The sequence below is a fragment of the Bombus bifarius genome, unplaced genomic scaffold (genome assembly GCF_011952205.1).
Source record: "Bombus bifarius isolate JDL3187 unplaced genomic scaffold, Bbif_JDL3187 scf7180000008056, whole genome shotgun sequence".
Classification (NCBI taxonomy): domain Eukaryota; kingdom Metazoa; phylum Arthropoda; class Insecta; order Hymenoptera; family Apidae; genus Bombus; species Bombus bifarius.
Genome location: NW_022884421.1, coordinates 737,587 through 760,385, shown reverse-complemented (window position 1 = coordinate 760,385; position 22,799 = coordinate 737,587). Strand labels below are relative to the sequence as shown.

Below are 22,799 nucleotides of genomic sequence, written 5' to 3'. Positions count from 1 at the left end.
ACAACCGTGTCTGTTAATGATGTCGTGGCTATAAACCGAAAGGATTTCAGTTGATTTCTGCGTAAACTGACTATGTATTCGTATCGACAGCGGCGAAAATCCGCAGACGACGAATATCTGTTTGATTTCGTGCTATTTATCATCGGTTAACTGCACGCGGCGACACTAATGCGAAGCAATAATGTGGCATCGAATTACAAACGTTTGCCAAACGACGTAATTGATTGCCCATCCTTTGATAACAAATCCGTTTTGAATTTGCTAGTGAAAATCACAATTTCCTGATCGCACGTGTCTAAACGCTCTTTACACCGGAATAACATTCAGGACGATCGTCATTAAGTTCCTTCTTTCTCCCATTTCTAAAGCTGGATTTCTCATGGATTTGTTTCTGAAAAAAAATTGCTGAATTTCCTTCTTTAAACAGCTGTTACTATTTTATGTTATTTTTTATAATTTCATCTTTGCTTCTGAGCTGTGTAATTGCTAAAACGTTTGAATCGTTAAAATTGTTAAATCGTTAAAAACGTCAAATTTACGTGTACAATGTCTAAACTAAATATTTTTGCTTGTTTGAGTGATTATTATTTATTTTAATAAAAAATCAAGTGAAATTGCACACATAACAGCCTCATAATAGCCTCTTTGTCGATAAAAATTACAAATTTTCCTCTTGAAATTCGAAGTACAACTAGAATGAGATATTACAGAGAAAAATCATTTTATCGGTCGTACTTTAAACGTGATATTTTTCTTTTGATTGCAGCGCAATGCGGGTGCTCCTCTCGAAACTTCCGAGACCATGGATAGTTGACGAGAAAAAGGACGATGGTTACACGGCCCTTCATCTGGCTGCTCTGAACAATCACGTCGAAGTTGCTGAACAGCTGGCACGTGCTGGAAAAGCTGACCTGGATTTGCAAAACGTCAATTTGCAAACCGCGTTGCATCTCGCTGTCGAGCGACAGCACACGCAAATCGTTCGTGTACGTTTATTTCATCGTCAAAAAGAAATCCTCACTTCTGATCCGATGCTGCACAAACGATTCACTGAACATTTCCGATGTTCCAATTCCTTTCGAAAACACATTCCGAACATTAATCTCAATTCCACCCATGAAAAATCGAAGTATCTTTCTCAATAAAAGACTTTTCTTGTTCGATCTGACATGACTTTGTTAAACGATGATTTACTGTCTAATGTACAATGATGAACAAAAGTATTGACACAGATCGGATTTTTCCGTAGAATCCTCTATAAATCTTCAGTATACGCGATACTTTATCAAATTTTTTTTATAAAATATAAATTTCAAGTCTAAGGTTTAAGTGTATCATAATTCGCCATCGTTAAGCAGCTCTATTTAACAAACAACGGAAGTTACATGACGAACTGTTCTCAACGATACATGGAATTTTAATTATTGTTACATCGATACAAGAATAGATCCTAGAACAATTTTGGAACTCACATAGATAAGAAGATAATTTAGCGGCGAGACACAGGGAATCGGAGCAATGTTAGAATTCGATCGAACAATTCGAGATACGCCAGTTCATACGTAATTAAAATGTTCTTAAACCGACACGGATTAATTTCGCCACGGGTTAGTTCGATAATTAAACGGGACTCGTAAATCCTGTTGTAGCTGCTGGTACGCGAAGGCGCCAATTTAAACGTAGCAGACAAGGACGGTGACACGCCTCTTCACGAAGCCTTGAGATATCACACTTTGACGCAGCTGCGACAGCTGCAGGATGTCCAGGACGTAGGGCGGCTCCTGATGGGCCTGGGCGCGCAAGGACAGGACAAGAAAAGTAGCTCGTTCATTGCTTGCTTCCTGGCTGCCCATGGGGCTGACCTGGAATTGAAGAATAAGAAGGGACAGACTCCGCTCGACCTCTGCCCAGATCCAAATCTCTGCAAAACGCTAACTACTTGCCACAAGGACAGAGAATCGTTAGTAATTACAATCTACCTCATCCCGCAGTCACATAAGCGAAACGTCGCAGTTCATTGAGAAGTTTCAAATGCGGGTGTACAAAATTAAAGTTCATACTATGATAGAGCCTTCCGTATTCGATAGAGAAACGTAAATGTTCGGATAATAATGAAACTTTCGAGTAATAGGACAATCACTCTTTTGACATTGAATTTCAGTTGTTCGAATAGAGATCGAGAAAATTTCAAGTACTTTTTTATAGCTTTCTCCAACGGTTGTTTTAAATCTTTATCCTATTTTTTTTTTTTTTTTAATTATTTATTTCGACCATAAATTATAAACTAAAGTCGCAATATCATCTTTTTGTTTTAATGATAAGACTGCTTTTGAATAAAAATATTTGCACGTCAAGAAATATAATATAACATTTTATCAATTATAATATCTATATAAAAAGTTAATAAATATTTAATTAGAATTTAGATACGGAAGTGTCTGATTTATAAGAAGAAATACTTAAACACAAGGGTATTATTAATTTCTTCTATAGAAAAAAAAAAATGTCTTTTGTTATATACATGTGCACACAATAAAATAGTTTGCAGAATGAGAAGACGTTCGAGAAAACAACGTAATCTACACTTACTCGGATGACACGCGACTGTTTGGCACGTGGCATTCTGTAATTACGACCGCTTAATATGCATTCTGGTCAAAGGAAATAAGATTATATCTTACTGAAGCGTGCAAATACACGTCTGTAGCCGAGTAATCTCTATATTTTCGAAGCATAAACTTCCCTATGCAGCATGAAACTTCTCATATAACCGATATTACGCTTAATCAAATCTTATGAACACGTTCAATTTACACTTCTAATTTTTCTATCTTTTTCTGTACGCGACAAAGAATAATTTGATCCTTTAGAAAAGAATTTTGAGAAGTATTGCTTCCTTTATATTATTTTTATCATGAGATTGTAATAAACACGTCTACGTATTATTACAAAAAACGCGTTTTGTATTAGATGCATTCGGAAATATACCAAATCAGGCTCTACATCCAAGATGTGTCAATTTGGCTAAAAATCATAAATAATCCGATAAATTATAACGAGGTACTTTTAAAACAAATTTTATCTTCGTGCATTCACTATGCATAATTATTACTCTCAGGGACAACATCGAACCGGCAGCTCCATCAGCCACGATCGACGAGTGTTTGGTCTGTTCAGATGGAAAACGTGAAATGCTTTTCAGCCCTTGCGGACATGTAGCTTGTTGTAACGCTTGCGCGCCAAGAGTGAAGAAATGCCTGATCTGCAGAGAAAATGTCCTTTCAAGAACAAAAGTAAAATACTATCTTGATAATTTTAAAAATTCGTATTGATAGAACGTTGACCGTAATTCACCGATAACGATTCCGCGATAATGATAGGAAATAAATTTTATTTCCTCTAGGAATTTATTTCTAAAACTTATTTCTCATAAAAAATTTGCGAAATTATCCATACATTCGTGAACAATATTTTAATACTTTTGATTAGAAGGAAAAACAAAGAAAGTGAATTACCTGCTTCGAAAACAAATTAAACGTATTTGCAGATCGAGGAGTGCGTGGTTTGCTCGGATCGTAAAGCTAACGTACTATTTCGTCCGTGTGGACATATGTGTGCTTGCGAAAGCTGCGCTGCCCTGATGAAAAAATGCGTTCAATGCAGAGCTCAAATTCAGCACATGTTACCGTTGTCGATCTGTTGCGGTAGAGGAGGCGATGTCACTTACGTTAAAGCGACCAATGCTTCAGGTACGAAATTAATAAATAATATGTATTAATAATAAATGAAATAGATCCGATAGGAGAAATATACTAAAAGCGTAAAAATTATTTATGCATATAAATAATCGTTATGCGTTAAAAGGTGCAACGATAACAGACGTGAAGAGTGATCAAGAGGAAGAATTATTATCGCAACAAAATACTGGAAGTGGAGGAGAAACACTTTTGATGAACAACGGTAGCCGAGATACATCACACAGCGATATACAGAAACTTCAACAACAACTTCAAGATATCAAGGAACAGGTATATCGTCTTTTATTATATGATTTGTTATATGTTTTCCTTTCTTTTTGAATTTCATTTCTTCCTCGAAGGAAGATATGTAGAGCGTAATTTACAATCTTCGTCTTATAGGAACTGCAACAAAAAAAAAAAAGATTGTAATTTTACACAGAAAATAAAAGCTCGGAAAAAATGTTGATTAAATTGTACAAAAATAAGTTAATTGAAATTTGTATTAAGTACATTGAAATATTTTATTTTGTATCTTTACAGACAATGTGTCCAGTTTGCTTAGATCGTTTAAAGAATATGATATTTTTGTGCGGCCACGGCACCTGTCAAATGTGCGGAGACCGGATGTCGGAGTGTCCAATATGTCGGAAGGCGGTAGACAAACGAATTTTGCTCTATTAAATCTAGAAAACTGATTATCGTTCGGAGCTAGAGTTTCATTTAGATATATAATAATGAATGATAATAGTAGGAATAATTAAATATTGCATCTATTATCTGATTCAAATTTTGAAAGTATAGATACGTTTTATTTTCGATACTTTCAACCTCCACAAGACTGTAACATAAATTAAGATTTTGTTAAAACTATCAAAGTATATTTATACATATACTGCCCATTCACCAAATAAAATTTATACTAATTAATTCTAATAGTTTTTATACTCCTATTTTAAAATTTTAGGAAACATTTATACGAATTAATATGTATAAAATATTTCTATTTAATTTCATTACATCTATCGTACATAAGTATTATACCATAATGAAGACATAAACAGGCTATTCAATGTAATCTGTTCCACGATTATTCTTATTTTGAATAAGTATTTCCTAAATATATTCAAGCATGCCAAACATATATATGCTTAAAAATTCCCCAATCTTTTAAATAAATGCTATGAAAGATATATGCAAATCAGAGGAAACCGAATGCAATATTTACTTATTCCTTCTTTTTTTAATCTGTTAACGGGCTCCGTATAATTTGTTCCTAATATTATAACTTCAGCATATTTTCACGATATAAATATAATCAGGCAATTAAATATAAACATACATTAGGCTGAGTCATGAAAATGAATTATAAGAATTATAGCAAAATGCCAAGCAAATTGATCGTATCTATGATGAAATATTGAGATCGTATCTATTTATGAATAGCGCTTCGTTCTTATTCATTTCTTCAAAATTACCAAGTTTGATTCAGTAATGTAAGTTAATAAGTAAACTATTGTTTTCTAGTAATTGTTATTAGTCGAAAACTCTATTAACCAATATTTTTAAACATATATAATGTTTCCATTTTACGCTGATATATAGTCTATACGCACAATAATTCTTCAAAGACATTCGTTACTTAACGTTACTTCAAATGTACAATTAAACGTAGTACTTATAGTGTCGAAAGCCAGCAAACACCTTTTACAAAGCTTTTGCTTTCCTCGATTAGGAGCAATAACGAGTGGGATAAGAAAATTCGTACTTTAGAAAGTAACAGATACCCGCAAATTCTGCATTTCTTTTTTTATTTTGCTGTTTTCCTTCCTGCAATTATACAACAATAACGCGTCTTGTATACAGTAATTTATAGATACAATATTTTTTTAAGTGCTTTTTTTTTGTTACTTTGTCATTTCTACTACACTTTATTAGATGTAATTTGTACTTACCAGTATATTTCCATGATTATAGATTTTTCATCCTATAACAAAAAATTTTATTCCGTTTTTGTAATAATTATCGAAAGGACACAAATTTTTAAGGCTTTCTAGTTTTTCTTGTCCCGCAAATAATTTGCATGAATTTCTTGTAAATACTTCGCCACTTCCTGTCCTCAATCTTATTGCCAATACTGTCACATTTGCTCTCCCTTCTTGAAACTGTATAAAGTATCTTATTATTAGAAGTTTCAATATTCCCAATAATAATGGATACTGCCAATTACTTTTATAAATCATGAAACGTTTAATTTATCATTAAATATCTAATTAGTTATATAAAAATATTAGGAAAATAATTATCATTATCATTGTAATTCAAAGTTTCCCTTATTTCCGTAATTTATATATATATATATATATATATATATATATTAAAGGCAATGAAAAGATTATGTAATTTAATAAAATTAATTTAATTGACAGTAATTTGCATAAACATTAATAATAGTAACTATCTATATTTTAGAAAACTATATAATAACTTATTCAATTTACTTCCCTCTTTATAGTGAGGAAAGAGGGGAAGCAAAGTTTTGAAAAGGTAATAAATATGAATATTTGTTGGCTTATAAATAATCTTTACAAGACTTTGCATCTTCTTTCTTAGTATCGCTATTGGTAGAAAAATGTAAAAAAAAAAATAATGCTCATTGACTATACATCCTGAAAAGAATATTTATAATGAAATAGAAAGAAAATTTAGCTTCGTATTTGAATCGAACTAATCGGCATAAATTTTCTACTTGTAAAATTAGTAATTGATATTTTTCCCTTTTCGAAAAATATTCATTCTTATAATAATTTTTTGCTTTGTGAATTTTCGAGAAATTATGGTAGGAATAATCAATAATTGTTAATTGCACTAACAAATATCTTCCTTTATTTAAATTCTGGCTATATAGGTACGACCATACTTACGTTTTGTAATGCAAGAATTCAGTAAAAGAATTATAGTCAGGTAATACAAAATCTTTTAAAATAAAATATGCAATCTATGATTATCCTTGATATCGCATAATGTTAAAATTAATGTTATGAAAACATTATTTTTTTTTACATAGTGTTAACATCAAAATTTTCATTTTTATAATTTTTGGAAAATATTTTTGTAGTAATATAATGTAATTTGAATATATTAAACGAATATAATAAATTCAAATATTTCATTTAAGTATTTGAGATAAAAAGAATATTTCACACGTTTGAAATAAATTTAATAAATATTAAGCAATAGTCTTTATTAATATGGTCTTACCTATAAATTAATCTTCATTGTGAATATTACAATACTATGTAGTGCTTTTAACTATTACCCCTTGCTCTTCCATTTACAATATCTTTTTAGAAGTTTTTGAAAGGCAATTATTATATGCGTTTAGAATAGGAACTTTATTAACTAAATTTAAAATAAGTAGACCAATAAACAAGTATTAGACATTAATATTTAATTTAAAACTCCATTTTCTACAACCCTAGATCATGCATAATTTACCTTGAATCCAATAAAATAAAAAATATTTAACACAATTATATATATTGAAATAATCAGAAACATTATAAAACATTTACATACATACCCTTTTATCATTTTGAAAGATCTGATTTATTAATGGAATATAAAATTGGATAAACAAATGAAAAATGTAGTAGGTATTCAACAAAAATTTTGATTATTGAATAATTAAGTTTTGTAATGTCTTCTACTATAATTTTTATTGTAAGTTAATTATTTGTTAACATGGAGTCTTAAAGAAGATACAAAATGTGAATGGGCAACATATAGTTTTTGTACCATTCCTGTTATATAATATTTCTGTAAAAGGATACATTTTACCTGAGAATATTATATATAATAAACAGCATTAAAAATGATGTATAACATTACAATGGGATTATAAAATTTTCTTATGAAATCTGAGTAAAAAAATCAATTGTAACAATTTTTTCATTTTCAAGATGATAAAAATATTCGTAATTTCATCCCTTTGGTTACTTAATCGTTGATCCTATTGTATTGTCTATCTCTTTGGCGTTTGCAATGGAAAAAACATTGTAACAGAAACATTGTAAGAAAAATGTTACGATGATTAGAAATACTATCTTAATACTTGTATTATTCTATTACGTTATACATATAATCATCTCAATTGTATTCAGGGAAATTATAACAATAAATACATTTGTTCAACCTAATAAAGAACAATAGTATGTTAAATATTCTTATTTATTGCACACATATTAATAAGTTAAAATAGTTTAATTCTGATATGTATCTATTAAGTAAAATTTTATATAGAGGACAAATAATAGAAAATTATAGAATGCAATTAATATTTTATTAATTTAATAGAACTTTCTATTTCTCACTGAGAACATCAAAATATAGATATTCTTCCATGTCATTAAAATCATTAAATATTTAGTACCAAACATAAAAATATCAAATGAATGTAAAATAAATAAGATTTTAAAGATACAAATATTTTTAACTCTTTTAAATTACAAGAAATTGATTGCGGTATATTGCTGTAATAACAATAACTTCTATGTTTATGAAAAATTATTTATTTTTGATCAGGAATTTTAATTACTTCATATACAGAAAAGCCACATTAATAACTGAATTTACAGATTCTTCTCTTTTACATAAAATTCTTTTAAAATTTGACAAAGAAGTTTCACTCGCCTTGTAACCGTACACTCCAAAATTCATACCACGAATTATCTTCAAACCAAAGACAAGCCTGTGTCCTTGGTTAAGAAATCTCTTCTAAATCTAACATTCATATAAAATACTATCTCACACATTCGTATGGCCCATTTACGTTACAGTAACGGCACTTTATAAATTAGACCGAATACAAGAGAAAATTATTCAGCCAACTTTTATTAACGAGAACAATATTGTATAAATAGAATTATTTATTTATTAGGAAATGAAATGAAAGCATTGAAGAGCAGTAAAAAAATCCTTACATCCTTCATGGATGATTATTAAATAATTTACTATAACGAGCTGTAGGGACATGTGCGTAAGCATAATTGAATGTATTACTATATTAAATATTTAATTACGTTAATTCAATAACTCTCTAGCTGTAACTTTGTATTGTTACTGACAGTCAGATATAACAAACGAAATCATTGATAGGTTGTGTGACATTTCGTTATTTTCTGTTTCTCAGTAACATATTCGTTTCTGAATCAAATTCAACTGTTCTTATAAATTAATTCCAATTCTTTGCGACCCATTCAAGTGTGATTAAAATTTTTGTTGCACATTCATAACAAACAATTAGTACTACGTCAAAAATTTTAATACCAAAAGAACCATAACACAAGGAATGTGCAAATTATAATTATAAATAAAAAATGTGCAATCTACAACCTAAAGAAAATTATAACTTTAAAAGACTAAAGAAAAAATTATTTTAAATTATACAATTGTGCTTCATTTCATAAATTGATACAATATTTTATAACAAAATTTCATAAAATATTAATACGTTGTTATATATGTATATATTTCTATTTAAATAAATTCGACTGAATATTTGTGCTTTGCACAATATGATTAGTTATTGATTAAAAATTTCTTGTAAGTATTTTATAACTATGACAAGTTATTAAAAGTTGTGAGTATTTTTTAAAACAACTGTATTAAATTAATAAATGACAAAAATCTTAAATCATAATAAATGACATAAAATATAATAAATACAAATAAAATCTTTTTAGATCATTATAAATTACCAAATTAGTACATGCATTGCAATATTATTAATACAAAATGATAAAAATAATTTCTGTATCAGTTTCAAACATTACAAATGAAGATGAAGATCACACAGATACATTTTATATTCAGTGTTATTCAATTATCCTCAAAATGTTATTATGGAACTGATATTTATGATTTATAATTCAATACTTAACTCCCAATATGGGTCGCAAAGAAAATATACTTCCTTAACATTCAGATGATGAATTTAAGTTGGGAGGAGACATTTTTTTCGTTCGAGTAAGTCGATCTAATTCCACTGCTGCATCATTACACATAGTTGCTTTATCTACTGATGCATTATCTGAAATAAACAATAAATCGAAATTTTTAACTTTAAAATGTTATGAAAATTCATAATATACTACATTCTTATAATGCATTATAAAACTTACCAATTTTTATCGGACTCGTACCTACAGTACCTGGTGATCCAGGGCTTCCAGTCTTTTTGTGAAGAAGAGAATTGAAGAAGTTAGCTAGAACACCTTCCCCAGATTGCGCAGATCCAGTACCTTTGGGATCCAACTTTTTATTTGGTGATGCAACCTGTATAAAAAATATTTAATATTTGCAAAATGGTATTTTCTGTTATATTCATAACAGATCATACCACAAAGATTAGAACATGCTTTTGATCATCCACTGTAAAAACACATAGTGATCTCATTCACCACAAAGTTACTGAACAATGGAATATGTAATTAAAATTTAGCCTGTCAAAGTATGAAATAGTCATGTATGCAAATATGCTTTTTCTGTACAGTAAATCTAACAAAATACACATATTAACATTAATTGTTAGCTTAGATTCTAAAATGTAAAAGAACACAATATAGTTTATTAAGATACAATATTATCTTATAATTATATAATGAGAAGCTACTAACCTAAACATAAGAATATATAAACACTAAGCAATGCATGAATTGATCTAATTGATTTAATGTCAATGCAAAAAAAGTGCTCGATGATCCTAACATTAATTTACAAAAAATTGAATAAGAAATGTAAATGCTATGTGTCAGATAATTACACCCAAGAATATAAAAAGCAACACTCGCTCAAACATCAATTAAAGTCAAAATTTTCGGGGTATTACAGTCAGAATATTTTTAATATGAATAAGCATTATCTGTTAAGAGATGAGGATATGATGATAACATACATGAATACATGATATATATACATAAATTAGCCACAACATTGTTATTCAATGCTGAATGATTATTAACTGCATGTAACATGACAAGCATGCTCCAATTATAAATGGTATAACCTGAATAACTGGTCCAGTGCTTGCCTGATTCCTGGTTGTTGGAGATCGTGTTGGATCTTTTATACCTAATAATGCGGCTTGTTGTTTCGCTAAGAAAGCTTGTTCTTCTTCTGCCTGTACTTCTACTTCTCTAGCTACACACTAATTAGTAAAATAATATTTTACTATAAAGTCCTTAATATTAAAAAAGTAATTTATCTGTACACACACATACTTTTCTGTTTGTTGATGGTTGTGCAATTACATCTCTATAGTAATCATCTGGTTTCATTGATTGCAAATTTTCATGAAGAATACTAATCTTTTTCATATTATCCCAACCAGCAGGACTGTAAACAAGAACATCTTTAAAATATTAAAAATATATACAAATATTTACTCAATTAAAATTACATACATGAGAACTGCATCTTTTTCGACGACTAAAGCAGGTGTTCTAAATGGTAAAGAATAAATTCTATGTGTAAGATATTTATAAAGCAAATCACAGTTTTTATCTTCCTTTGCTGATGTGTAGAATAATCCTGCACCATATTGCAAACAGAATCGTCTTATCCACTGTTGTATAAAATCAAAATGTTCATCCCTATAAAAAATTAAAATTATTGAACAAATAAAGTAAATTATTACCACCAATTATATCTTTTTTTAATAGCAATTATATTATGAACTTACTTATAATCATGTTCTTTCTCAAGAGTAGACATATAATCAGTTTTGGTAATAACAACAACAACATCTAGGCCTAAATTTGTTGTAAGTACTCCTTCTGGTAGTGGTAAATTATCCATTGTATCGTCATCTAAGTTACGACTAGTTCGCCTTAAAGGACTACCAGGATCTAATTCATCTCCAGGTTCTGTATAATCTTGCCACTTTTTTACATCTAAGCACATAAAAAATGATTTGAAAATTTGAAAAATGATGTAATTAATATATCTTTTATTATTAAATGAACACATGTAACAATTTAAAATACATACTATGAAAGAAGTAATTTAAAAATATGACTTACTAAATTGCCTGCATCGTTGCCAAGTATCATTATCTAAAGGTAATTTGTCAATATGATCTCCCAAAAGTGCAGCCCAGGATTGAAGTTGATCGAGGATAGCCCATGGAGTTGTCATTGCAGCAACTAACATAACAAGTGTATGTGGAAATCTTTCTGCATTTAATGCGAATCTTAAAAGATTTGCATGACCAGGATCACCATCTAATACCCATACAGATAATCTTGTTTGATCTGAGTAAAAAATTTAAATAATAAAACTTCATTACTCTTCACCTGCTATAATTAGAAACATTATCAATTCTTAATTGATATTACCATCTCTATAATCATCTCTGACATCAATATAAGCAAACTCCAAACCGGAACCTTTCTTTGGATCTTCTACGCCTTGTAATTTAGCAATGAGTGTTGTTTTTCCACTTTCATTATCACCTATAAATGAAATGATTTCTTACTACTATGTACATGTGTAATCTAAATACTTAGTGAACAACTTTATTATATAACATATATGTCATAAACATTTATATTATTATCATTGAATATGTAAAATTAATTTTAAAAATCTTAACAAAAGATAATAAACAAATTATACGTCAAATAAAAAATCAAACAAATAGGCAACCATATGTTACAGGCAACATTAAAACAAAATTACATGTATAAACATTATATTTAACACTCATTATAATGCATAACATTTATGCATGACACATACACATATCTTCAGAATCTTGCATTAATTAAGGAAAGTAATTACTCAAACTTACCTAAGACAAGAATATTCTTGTTTGAGGGTAGTTTGTTACTGCTACTATTTTGTACTTCAGCCAAAATAGAGGACCTGTATAAAAGGAGACAATTAAAAATAAAGTAAATTATTAAAAATGACTAATTCTCTGACTTCTAATGTGTGGCACGCAAGACGAACGTCAAAATATTTATACGTTGCAATTGCCTACTGCAATATGTATGCTTTATATTAAAAAAATTTCGAAAGCAAACTTTTTACACATACCATAAGTTGTCTTTATTTTCTGGATCTTCCTTTTTCTTCGATTGAAACCCATTGCTCTGCAACATCATATCAATTGCCGTCGCTGCCATTATCCATTTGACAGAAATGAAATCTGCTATCGATTGTACGCAAACTGCGGGTGCGGCTCGCAGTTAACTTCATTCAGAACGGAATCTTAAAAGTTCAAATGTACGTGTAAGCTTATACATGTTCATTATCTGTACTTTATATTTCATATTTAATTGTTATTCAATATTTTATTTTTGATAATACGTCTTTTAATATATATATGCGTATTATTATAAACATCTAACAATATTTTTCTATTAATATATAAATTACGTACACAATGAAAATTACACTTTACTTATACAAAAAATTTAACGTTAATGGATAGTTGGTCTTACTGTTTATTCCAAATTAAAATTTAATGAATCATGAATGTATAATACACAGGTACATACAATGTATATATATAGTATATTTAAATATATATGAAATAAAATAATATAAAATTAAGCAAAATAGTCATATCATATCTGATAACAAATTTTAAAATATTTATAACTATACCGTTTTAATATTTTTTCTTTAAGTAAATATATAAGTATTTTATATAATATCTGTATTTCAAAAAAACATTTTCTTTTATCATTCATTCTTTTGATTATAATGTTGGTAACACATCAGATAAATCGTTATTTGTTATGTACTTTTTTGATTATATTGTTGGTAACACATGATATAAATCGATATACGTTATAGACTCATGGTATAAGCAAATACGTACTCAGTAAACCCAAGTAAGGCGATAAAGAATTCAATATAAATTAGTATAAAATAAGAAGAAAAGAGGATGATTTTAAATGAATCCGATAGTGAAGATGAATTACCCCCTGGATGGGAAGAAATGACAACTCCTAATGGAAATGTCTACTATGTAAAGTAAATAATAGTATTCGTTATATATTATTATTGTTATTATTATGATATAAATTATAGATATTAATAAAACCTAGTGTTACATCCAGTACTTAAGACTTAATATAAAATTATCTATCTATAATACATCTGTAAAATGTAATTTTGTAAATCTCAATACTGTTTTGTTTTTAGTCATTGTACAAAGGGCACACAATGGACACACCCTAGAACTGGTCGAACAAAAACTGTTGGGGGAGGTACAATATTACTATATAAATTTTTATATATGTACAATCTAAATTTTTAATTAACCACTTATGTCATAGTACATATTAATTTATAATATTTAAATATTTACATCTATGTACTTTTGATACTTAAATATTTACATCTATGTACTTTTTGAACTTGATGATAAATAATTATGCAGTTATTAACAAGTTTCAAACATTAACTGTTATGAATAAAATTTGATAATGTTATTTATCAATAAGAACTGCCATCTGGATGGGAAAAACGTGTGTCAGAAGATGGTCAAGTCTTATTTGTCGATCATATAAATCGTACAACAACATATACTGACCCTCGGCTTGCATTTGCTACAGAATATAGAGAATCATCACAGCCTATAAGACAACGTTTTGATAGTAGTAGCACAGCATTATCTGTTTTACATGGTCGAGACTTAAGGGGTAAACTTGCCATAGTTACAGGTGCCAATACTGGGATAGGTATATATGTTACATACATTTCATACTATTCAGATCAGTTGTAATCAACAATAATTCTACCTTTATAGACAATTTAGTATGTTATTTTTCTCTACCTAATTATATTTTTTAAGGATTTGAAACAGCTAGATCATTAGCTCTACATGGATGTAAAGTTATCTTAGCTTGTAGAGATCTAGAAAAAGGTGCAGAAGCAATACAAAAAATACAACAAGAAAAAGAAAATGTTATGTGTGAAACATTACATTTGGATTTGTCATCATTATATAGTGTTAAAGAAGCAGCTGATGAATTTAACCAAAAATATAGGTATGCTTAGATGGGTAAAACTATCATTAATAGCAATATATTTTCATAACAAATTTACCATATTTACATTACATCTGTTACATTTTTAGCACTTTAAATATCCTTATTTTAAATGCTGGTGTCTTTGCAATTCCGTATGCACTTACAAAAGATGGTTTTGAAACAACATTTCAAGTAAATCATCTTTCTCAATTTTACTTTACTCTTTTATTAAAAGAACCACTACAACGTTGTCATAATTCCAGAGTAGTGATAGTTTCAAGTGAATCACACAGGTATTTAAAACATTTTAATAAATATAATATTGCATATATTATATAATAACAAATATCTTCTTTTTCTGTAATAAAAATTGATATATGATATCTTATTTTTACCAATAGATTTTCAAATTTAAGAAAAGAAGAAGATTTTCATCGATTATCTTTATCTCCTCCTCCATATAAATATTGGTTTATGGAAGCATATAATAATTCAAAACTATGTAATATCTTATTTGCACAAGAATTAGCAAAACGGTGGCCTTCTGTAAATGTCTTTTGTTGTCATCCTGGTAATATGGTTTCTTCTTCATTAAGTCGTTATTCATGGATACTCCGATTAATGTTCATGCTAGTACGACCTTTTACAAAATCGCTGGTAAGATAATCAGTTATTTAAAACAGAATACTTGAGAAAACGTAATTACAATTTTTTTTTTTCAAATCACACAGCAACAAGCTGCTAGTACACCAGTTTTCTGCGCAAGCGCACCAGAATTGGAAGGGATAACTGGATGTTATTTCAGTAATTGTTATCGTTGTGATCCATCAAAAACTGCATTAAACCCCGCACTAGCAGAAAGATTATGGTTTATTAGTGAAAAAATGTTTGTTTCTGCTATAAAAGTTAGGAAATTTCATGAAAAATTTGATTTAAAATGAAAAATATTATTATACAATATTGTTATGAATGAACAGAAAACATGAATTCAAAGAATATTTTAATCAATCAAAAATTTTTAATAGATTTAAAATATTAATAAGAAATTTATATCTATTTTCATCACAAATTCTATATTCAATAAATTTGGTTTTATATCTTTTGTAATTTAATACATTTTTCCTAAATTCTATTTATGGTCGTATATGAAGCTATTTATGTATTGGGTTGCTTGGAAAGTTCCTCCTAATTTTTGAGAAAAATTCAAACGTAGCACATTTAAATATCGATATACATTTATTGAATTATATAGCTGCCATTTTGTTCCACAATCATCCTCCATCTTTCAATCAACTTGAATATTCCATCCTTCCAGAACTTCTTAGGTTTTTCAGCAAAAAACGTTGCAATATGATTTTTCAGGTTGACCAAAGAGTTAAAGTTTTTGCCATTAAGGGAATTTTGTAATGATCTATATAGCTGAAAATCTGAGGGTGCAATGTCTGCTGAATATGGTGAGTGGGGTAGCACATCCCAACCAAGCTTCAACAGCTTTTGTCAAGTAGTCAAAGACATAAGAGGCCGTGCATTGTCCCAATGAGACACCCTTCCGATTAGATAGTTCTGGACGTTTTTGTCCAATTGCTGTCTGTAATTTGTTTACTTGCGATTCATTCCGCTTTTTCCAGGATCTTTTCCACTCAACATTATTATGAATAGTGCATTTTTCATCTCCCGTCACTACTTGCTCTAAAAATGGTGTTTCTCGTTGCGTTTATAGAGTTAATCGCAAATGGAAATGCGATCCATCAAATCTTTTTCTGTTAAATTTTGGGGGGAACCTATACATCAAAACGGTTTATATAGTCAAGCTTTACAAAATGTTCGTGAATAGTAGATTTTGGTATATTTCTGCTAATTCACATGTATAGCGTAGGTTATTCTCGACCAATGTTTTGATCTGATGTTCATCAATGGTGGAGAGTCTATCCGGGCATTCTTGACCTTCAAGATTTAAATCAGCTTTAAATCTAGCAAACCACTACCGCACAGTTCTTTCTGATATAACACCGTTACCATAAACAGCGCTTATCTTGTTTGCTACTAGTGTGACATTTTTGCCCTTCCACATTTAAGAGCATATAAAACTAACAAAAGTTTATATATAATATATTCCAATCAAACCCTTTTCTAAAGATGCCTGAAATATCATCTTTTAGAATATGGACACGTGTCATTTGTTTTAAATTATTCTGATATATTCAAACCTGTCGTAATGTCACCTACCGAAAACAGCACAAACTTTCCAAACAACTCAATACATTAAAAACATATATCTATGTATATTGAGATTGTATTCAACTATTATTTTTTGTTAAATTAAAAAAACGGACATCTTTCGTGAAATGTTTACAAATTAATTTTAAGGAATTTAGTTGATGTGTAAGAAAAAAGCTTTTTTCCTAAACTTTTAGAAGATTTCATGTTTTCAAATTAAATTAGTATGATATATGTAAAAATAAAAAAATTATACAAACTTTTTTTCAGTAATATTTATTTTATAAAATTTCTAATAAAATTAAAAAATAAAAAGAATATTTTTCCCACTCAAATATTCATGTAAAATTTAAATACGTAACAAAATATTTTATTCAGTAACAAAGAAAAAAAGCTGTGCTCATGTTTTTTCAAACAAATTGGCAATATATGTGAAAACAACAGAAATTCATATACACAAACATATAAAAATGACTCATTAAATACTTCCGATTTTGTACGAAACGTAAAAATTAAAAAATTAAGTAGTGAAATTATACATTATCTTTTGGAATCGTTATGCACAACTACGTACACAGATTTTTAGAATCTACTATTGGAAATATATTTGGCAGAGATATAACTTGCAGAGAACCAATTCATCGATGCGATGATTATCAACCACGTGTGTTAGTAGAATTTGGAAGAACTGGCATAAAAGTATGTATTTAAATAATAATTCCTATAATGCAATTTATTATGACTATTGAAGTATCAATTAACGAATTACAAAATACTTAATTTTTAAGGAAGAAAAAATTCTAAACTCATTGTAGTTTGTATTATATATAACAACATATAACACAGAAAAAAATAAAATTTATACAACATTCCGATTTTCTTTTTTTTAAACTGTTACGAATATTTACAATTGACAGCATAAACAAAGCCTTGAAACATCATGTCAATTTTGTGTAAAGTAATGTAAGTACAAAATGTACAAAGATTTTTGATTTTAGTGATTAAGTCCTACGTCGTTTTTGCATAAATTTTGGTTAAAGTCGAATATAAATTTGGTAAGTATATACACATACACTTTATACATACTGTATACATATTGTACTTTTAAAATATCTATAGAATATTTAAAATTAATATTTTTGCATTTATTTTACTTAAGTTTAAATATAAATATTAAAAATTGATAATATTTATTTATCTTATTTTACTAAGAGCAATATTAGTAATGAATATTTTAAATATTTATGTTTTCAGTAAAAAAGGAGTTTCATTACTTAAATAAATTTTAATTACATTATTCGATGGTAATAAAATTTGAACAGGGTAAATATTTAACAATATGTACATGTGTTTTCATCATTTTTGTTTTTTTTTAAATATTTCATAATTTTGCGTCTTCTGAAAGTAACCTTAGATGTCGCATCCTTCGTCTTTGGCCTGTAGAACTAATTTTCTACAGTGCCAAATTATAATTCGTTCATAATTTTGATAATGCTCGGATATCTTTATAAATTATTTCAAACATTCTAACATAGTTTATAAGGAATTACGTGTTCTTAAGAAAATTATCATTAAATCGCATTTTAAAATGTATCGAATAATGGTAATTATAAACATGACGTTTTCGCTATCGTTTATTTTAATTTTATGATTTCTCTTTCATTTCATTTTACTTTATATTTTCCGTTACATTTGTTAAATTAAATAAATACTAGAATGTAAGGAAATTTTTAATATAGCTTCTTAATTACTATTAAACATTGTTTATTTCTAATAAATGCAAACAGTTTCTCAAAAGTAATTTAAATATTATTACTAATATGGAAAACAGAAATCAAATATATATTTACATGAAGTTGTTCAAGAAATTCTTGATGCCGTGTGGGCTATGTGCTGCAGTACCAGCAATGAAACCTCCAACTTCTCCTGAAGATACTACACCATGTAGTAATGAAACACAAGGAAAGAAATTAATAAAACCATCAGAATTACCCATTTATTCTATCGATGATGGGTATTCTAAGCAGATGCCATGGTAAAGCGCAAGTAATTTCATATTGATAACATTATTTTTATCCCTGTTTCTTAAAGGACTTTTATGAAAATGTGATTTATCTAAAATATAGATTCATTATTTTAAAAAATTTTTTAAGAAGTAAAATCTATAAGAAAACATTGTACTACATTATGAAGATAATCAATCCATTATGATTAATTTTTTATAGCATAGAATATCCTTCTATTGTGGAAGAAAATATTAGAAAAGTACGTCAAACAGTGAGGGAGATAAAAGTTACATTAGACAGGGTTTCCCATGATGTTTCAAGTACCTTTGAAAATCTTAAATGTATGCATTTATGTGTAGTATAAAATTTAGAAATACTTTCATATAATTGGAACGTGCTATGGCATGCAAATCTATTAGTATTAATAAAATGTAATATTATTTCAGTTGCAGTTGATTACCTCCAAGATGAAGCCAATATTATGCCACGAATAGGAGCTGTTGGTATTGGTGGTTTATCAGGATTAATATTCAGTCTCAGAGGAGGCATATTAAAAAGACTGTTTTATACAACTACAGGTGCTAGTATTGTTGGATGTATTTGTTTCCCCAAAGAAGCAAAACAAGCATTAAACACAGTAGAACACTATGGAAATATTAGTTACAATTTCATTTATGGTGGTATGTATATTACTTTATACTTTTATTGCTCTACACGACTGTTAATATGATCTTAAATCTATTTATTTATTTTATGTATTAATCATACAAATGGCAAGCAATATGAACTCTTTCACACATAATACTGTTTATTATTAATACTAAAATGATGTTTCTATTTTAAAATTGAATTTAGGACACTTTTTATATTAAAGTCTTGTTAACAAATTGTTAACAAATTTATTCGTTTGTAAAAAAATACAGAAATGGATATAAAAAAATGTGTTGTAAATGTACCTTATGTAATACATTATGTGTTTATAATACAAAAGTATAGTATAAATTTCAATGCTGCATTAAAAATTTCAGTGAAACCAGGGGATAGTAACAAAAAGGAAATTTCAGTAAATGAATTTCCATTACTGAAAAGTGTGCTTGAATCAGAATATTTTCGTATGATAGCTCGACTTTTTAAAAAAGAAACGAGCGATACAACTGTATCAACCAATACAACTGAAAAAGTGGAGGTAGGATGCAACAACAAAATTATTTTATTGCATCATTCCTCCTGTACCTTACACAATAATAATGTTAATATAGTTTGCCATTGTACAGTACAATGTATTCTATGACATATTTAACTTTAGACGAATATAATCTCCAAAATTGAATATTACAAAAATTTAGAGGAACATGAAATTTATATTAAAGATACTTAGTAATAATAGATTTTTCATAACGGTAAAACATTGCATTTTTTAATGTTAAAATTGATTTTTTACAAAAATTTTTGTCTTAGTCTTTGGAAGATCTGAAGGAGATAATTTATCAGAAGCTCATTACGTCTCATTTCATCACAATAAAGGAGATTCAAATTCTCATGAATTAGTAACAGTAAAAGAAACTTCTCCCATAAAAGTACAAAATTCAAAGAAATCAAAATCTCTGATTAAGTAGATGTATAATCACATAGGTACTCTGCCTATTGTCATCCTTATTTTATAAATATTTCCTTTACCTGATTAAATAAACATTTCCTTTTAACACCAGACATTCAATAATTCACATTCAAACGTTATGTTAAGATGTAATTATTATTTTTTTGTATTTTAGCTAAATACAAAGAAGTGAAGAATTCAGAGAAGAAAGAGTAATGAATTAGCAACATTAGTTAATGAATATTTAATAATTCAATATAATATAAAAATTATGTAAAGTTTTAATATTTGTAAATAAAAATCATGAGAAGTAATTTCAATTCGTTATTAAATAATCCAATACATGACTATAAAAGATTATGATTTGTTTCAATTGTTTGTTACATTATCTATTTGTTATTCTAAAGTTATTAGACTAAAAGTAATAAATACTTAATATTGACTATTTATATGTAGAAGCACAGTAAAATTTTTTAAATTGTTGACATTTTTTTTTGTTTTCAATTTCAAATAATTTCATAAAAAGATTCAAATGTAAATATATTTGAAATATATAGTGCACGTTGGCTCGGGTAAGTAGAATCAAAACCAAATTTTTCGGCTTCTAGGTAAAATTTTTCAGCTTATGAGTACATAAATGAAATTTTGCAACCTAAAGAATTAAGTGAAATTAGTTTTATTTAAACAGTTTTCCTAGTTTCAAAATTAGAAGAAAATTTAAAAAATCATTCAGTTAGCGGGTCATGAAACACTACAACCACCTAGCAGTAAAACGGTAGAACTAATCTCTTTGAAACGAAATTAAGAAATAAAATTTCTTAATCCGCAAGGCGAGTTCTTAAACTCTTCAGGAATTAAATTAAAACTTTAATGGCGTCATCTACCAGTTAAAAATTTCATTTCTTGTTAGTTATTGACTTACCAGGTAGATGGTACCACCATATCCAAAATACGGCTCCGTGTTTTTTGTACATTGTAACAATAACCACGTGCTATACTGAAGTTTTTAATCATAATACATTGTTACACATATTTTCATTGAAATATAATCTGAACTACAAAAATAACAATTGTATTTTATATTTTGTATATTTAATTTAAAAAGGAAAAACAAAAATGAGTGTTAACAAAGCAAAATTATCAAAAAGTATTTTAGAAATGAAAGTAAGTTAACAAAATTGTATAAAATTGTGTATAAAATTTTATATTTTAATGAATATTATTTATTTATTAGTTTATGAAACGGACGAAAGAAAAAGTAGAGAAACAGCAATTTCATGAAGAAGGTGAAGAATATTTTGGGAATGAACTGACGAAACGTATGAAGAAAGATTCGTAAGTTTTTGCAATTCTTAAACGAATATTTTAACAAGTTTAAACTTAACACATAAGTATTTGGATATCTCATTATTTTTTTAATAATTATAATTTGTCAATTAATGTGTAAAATAAAATATTTATATCACTTAGTAACTGCACAGTAACGACTAACAATTATTATAATAAACGTAATTTTTACATGACAAAATAAAGCAATATGTACATCTATAATCACAATCTATTTTGAATAAAACGAATATGTATTTCATAAAAAGATTAAAATTATCTGTTTACTTTTTATTTAAGAGAAAGATTTATCATTGAACCTAGTTATATCTTCTGTGAGAAGTTAATCGATGGCAGAGTAAGTTTTCAAGGAATGAATCCTGAAATAGAAAAATTCATGGAAGAGGAACGAAACGATGAACATACGGAGATGGAAGAAAAACAAGAAGTAGATATTTCAGATGAGCAATTGGCAAAAAATTGGAAAAATTATAGGAAACTGACAAAGATTGAACATAAATATGAAAAATTATTAAAAAAACATAAGGATTATGAACTATCACCAAAAAAACCAAAGTTTTTGAAACCACAATATTAATATTTGATAAGAATGATTTACATTTGTATATATATTAATTTTAATAGAAATTTTTATGTAAATATTACTTGCTGAATTGAATACCAGTTTCTAAGGTAATTGTATAATAATATGTAATATATACATATACATATAAAATATTTACACATTTTATGTAGATTATAATAAACTTTTTATTACTAAGATTTATAAAATATTACTGAAATAATTATTTGCGTAACTGATATTAAAAAATATTTAAACGTAATTTAGCTAAATATATGTTTATGTAGA

General features: G+C 27.8%; 5 protein-coding genes across 12 annotated transcripts in view; 4 read left to right on the top strand and 1 right to left on the bottom strand.

The window, feature by feature from the left end:
• Window positions 1-6,019, top strand: part of LOC117208097 (E3 ubiquitin-protein ligase MIB1-like) — a 159,764-nt gene extending 153,745 nt beyond the window's left edge. For both annotated transcript variants that reach the window (XM_033448956.1, XM_033448957.1), the window contains exons 2-7: window positions 767-986; window positions 1,650-1,960; window positions 3,119-3,293; window positions 3,548-3,749; window positions 3,865-4,028; window positions 4,281-6,019. In XM_033448956.1, the coding sequence (XP_033304847.1) occupies window positions 771-986; window positions 1,650-1,960; window positions 3,119-3,293; window positions 3,548-3,749; window positions 3,865-4,028; window positions 4,281-4,421 (1,209 nt within the window). In that variant the 5' untranslated portion in view covers window positions 767-770 and the 3' untranslated portion in view covers window positions 4,422-6,019. The remainder of the gene's footprint in view (window positions 1-766; window positions 987-1,649; window positions 1,961-3,118; window positions 3,294-3,547; window positions 3,750-3,864; window positions 4,029-4,280) is intronic.
• A 3,366-nt stretch (window positions 6,020-9,385) lies between these two features.
• On the bottom strand, window positions 9,386-12,995 carry LOC117208149 (cytoplasmic dynein 1 light intermediate chain 2). Of its 2 annotated transcripts, none has more exons than XM_033449057.1 (10): window positions 12,837-12,995; window positions 12,589-12,662; window positions 12,134-12,250; window positions 11,819-12,049; window positions 11,479-11,689; window positions 11,201-11,389; window positions 11,018-11,132; window positions 10,804-10,944; window positions 9,920-10,073; window positions 9,386-9,828 (listed from the first exon to the last, which is right to left on the bottom strand). In XM_033449057.1, exons 1-10 carry the CDS (start codon window positions 12,923-12,925, stop codon window positions 9,713-9,715), a joined length of 1,437 nt encoding a protein of 478 aa, XP_033304948.1. In that variant the 5' UTR covers window positions 12,926-12,995; the 3' UTR covers window positions 9,386-9,712. The 2 variants fall into 2 exon arrangements, with proteins under 2 accessions (XP_033304948.1, XP_033304949.1); XM_033449058.1 differs by having other exon boundaries at window positions 10,828-10,944.
• A 586-nt stretch (window positions 12,996-13,581) lies between these two features.
• LOC117208150 (WW domain-containing oxidoreductase) lies at window positions 13,582-16,115 on the top strand. 5 transcript variants are annotated; one of them, XM_033449060.1, is made up of 8 exons: window positions 13,582-13,635; window positions 13,716-13,781; window positions 13,953-14,017; window positions 14,255-14,491; window positions 14,605-14,800; window positions 14,890-15,075; window positions 15,184-15,439; window positions 15,514-16,115. In XM_033449060.1, the coding sequence occupies exons 2-8, from the start codon at window positions 13,747-13,749 to the stop codon at window positions 15,721-15,723; spliced, it is 1,185 nt and encodes a 394-aa protein (XP_033304951.1). In that variant the 5' UTR covers window positions 13,582-13,635; window positions 13,716-13,746; the 3' UTR covers window positions 15,724-16,115. The 5 variants fall into 5 exon arrangements, with proteins under 5 accessions (XP_033304951.1, XP_033304952.1, XP_033304953.1 ...); XM_033449061.1 differs by having other exon boundaries at window positions 13,596-13,635; window positions 13,716-13,776; XM_033449062.1 differs by lacking the exon at window positions 13,582-13,635 and having other exon boundaries at window positions 13,642-13,781; window positions 14,366-14,491.
• Window positions 16,116-18,395: 2,280 nt separating this feature from the next.
• LOC117208152 (MICOS complex subunit MIC27) lies at window positions 18,396-20,916 on the top strand. 2 transcript variants are annotated; one of them, XM_033449064.1, is made up of 6 exons: window positions 18,396-18,602; window positions 18,856-19,034; window positions 19,225-19,346; window positions 19,452-19,685; window positions 20,034-20,191; window positions 20,778-20,916. In XM_033449064.1, exons 1-6 carry the CDS (start codon window positions 18,588-18,590, stop codon window positions 20,793-20,795), a joined length of 726 nt encoding a protein of 241 aa, XP_033304955.1. In that variant the 5' UTR covers window positions 18,396-18,587; the 3' UTR covers window positions 20,796-20,916. The 2 variants fall into 2 exon arrangements, with proteins under 2 accessions (XP_033304955.1, XP_033304956.1); XM_033449065.1 differs by having other exon boundaries at window positions 18,410-18,602; window positions 18,831-19,034.
• A 633-nt stretch (window positions 20,917-21,549) lies between these two features.
• Window positions 21,550-22,621, top strand: LOC117208154 (M-phase phosphoprotein 6). The gene is made up of 3 exons (XM_033449069.1): window positions 21,550-21,766; window positions 21,837-21,937; window positions 22,229-22,621. The coding sequence occupies exons 1-3, from the start codon at window positions 21,719-21,721 to the stop codon at window positions 22,524-22,526; spliced, it is 447 nt and encodes a 148-aa protein (XP_033304960.1). The 5' UTR covers window positions 21,550-21,718; the 3' UTR covers window positions 22,527-22,621.
• The last annotated feature ends 178 nt before the right edge of the window (window positions 22,622-22,799 follow it).

Bases quoted from the DNA above. Each gene is read 5' to 3' on its own strand.
- LOC117208150 (XM_033449059.1), top strand. From the start codon at position 13,693: ATGATTTTAAATGAATCCGATAGTGAAGATGAATTACCCCCTGGATGG. The intron at 14,018-14,254 runs GTACAATATTAC...TTTATCAATAAG, and splicing joins AACAAAAACTGTTGGGGGAG to AACTGCCATCTGGATGGGAA. The intron at 14,801-14,889 runs GTATGCTTAGAT...TTACATTTTTAG, and splicing joins GAATTTAACCAAAAATATAG to CACTTTAAATATCCTTATTT.
- LOC117208154 (XM_033449069.1), top strand. From the start codon at position 21,719: ATGAGTGTTAACAAAGCAAAATTATCAAAAAGTATTTTAGAAATGAAA. The intron at 21,767-21,836 runs GTAAGTTAACAA...TTTATTTATTAG, and splicing joins AAAGTATTTTAGAAATGAAA to TTTATGAAACGGACGAAAGA. The intron at 21,938-22,228 runs GTAAGTTTTTGC...TTTTTATTTAAG, and splicing joins AAACGTATGAAGAAAGATTC to AGAAAGATTTATCATTGAAC.
- LOC117208152 (XM_033449064.1), top strand. The intron at 19,035-19,224 runs GTAAAGCGCAAG...AATTTTTTATAG, and splicing joins TATTCTAAGCAGATGCCATG to CATAGAATATCCTTCTATTG. The intron at 19,347-19,451 runs GTATGCATTTAT...ATATTATTTCAG, and splicing joins TACCTTTGAAAATCTTAAAT to TTGCAGTTGATTACCTCCAA.
- LOC117208149 (XM_033449057.1), bottom strand. From the start codon at position 12,925: ATGGCAGCGACGGCAATTGATATGATGTTGCAGAGCAATGGGTTTCAA. The intron at 12,251-12,588 runs GTAAGTTTGAGT...TTTCATTTATAG, and splicing joins CAAGAATATTCTTGTCTTAG to GTGATAATGAAAGTGGAAAA. The intron at 12,050-12,133 runs GTAATATCAATT...TTTTTTACTCAG, and splicing joins CAGAGATGATTATAGAGATG to ATCAAACAAGATTATCTGTA.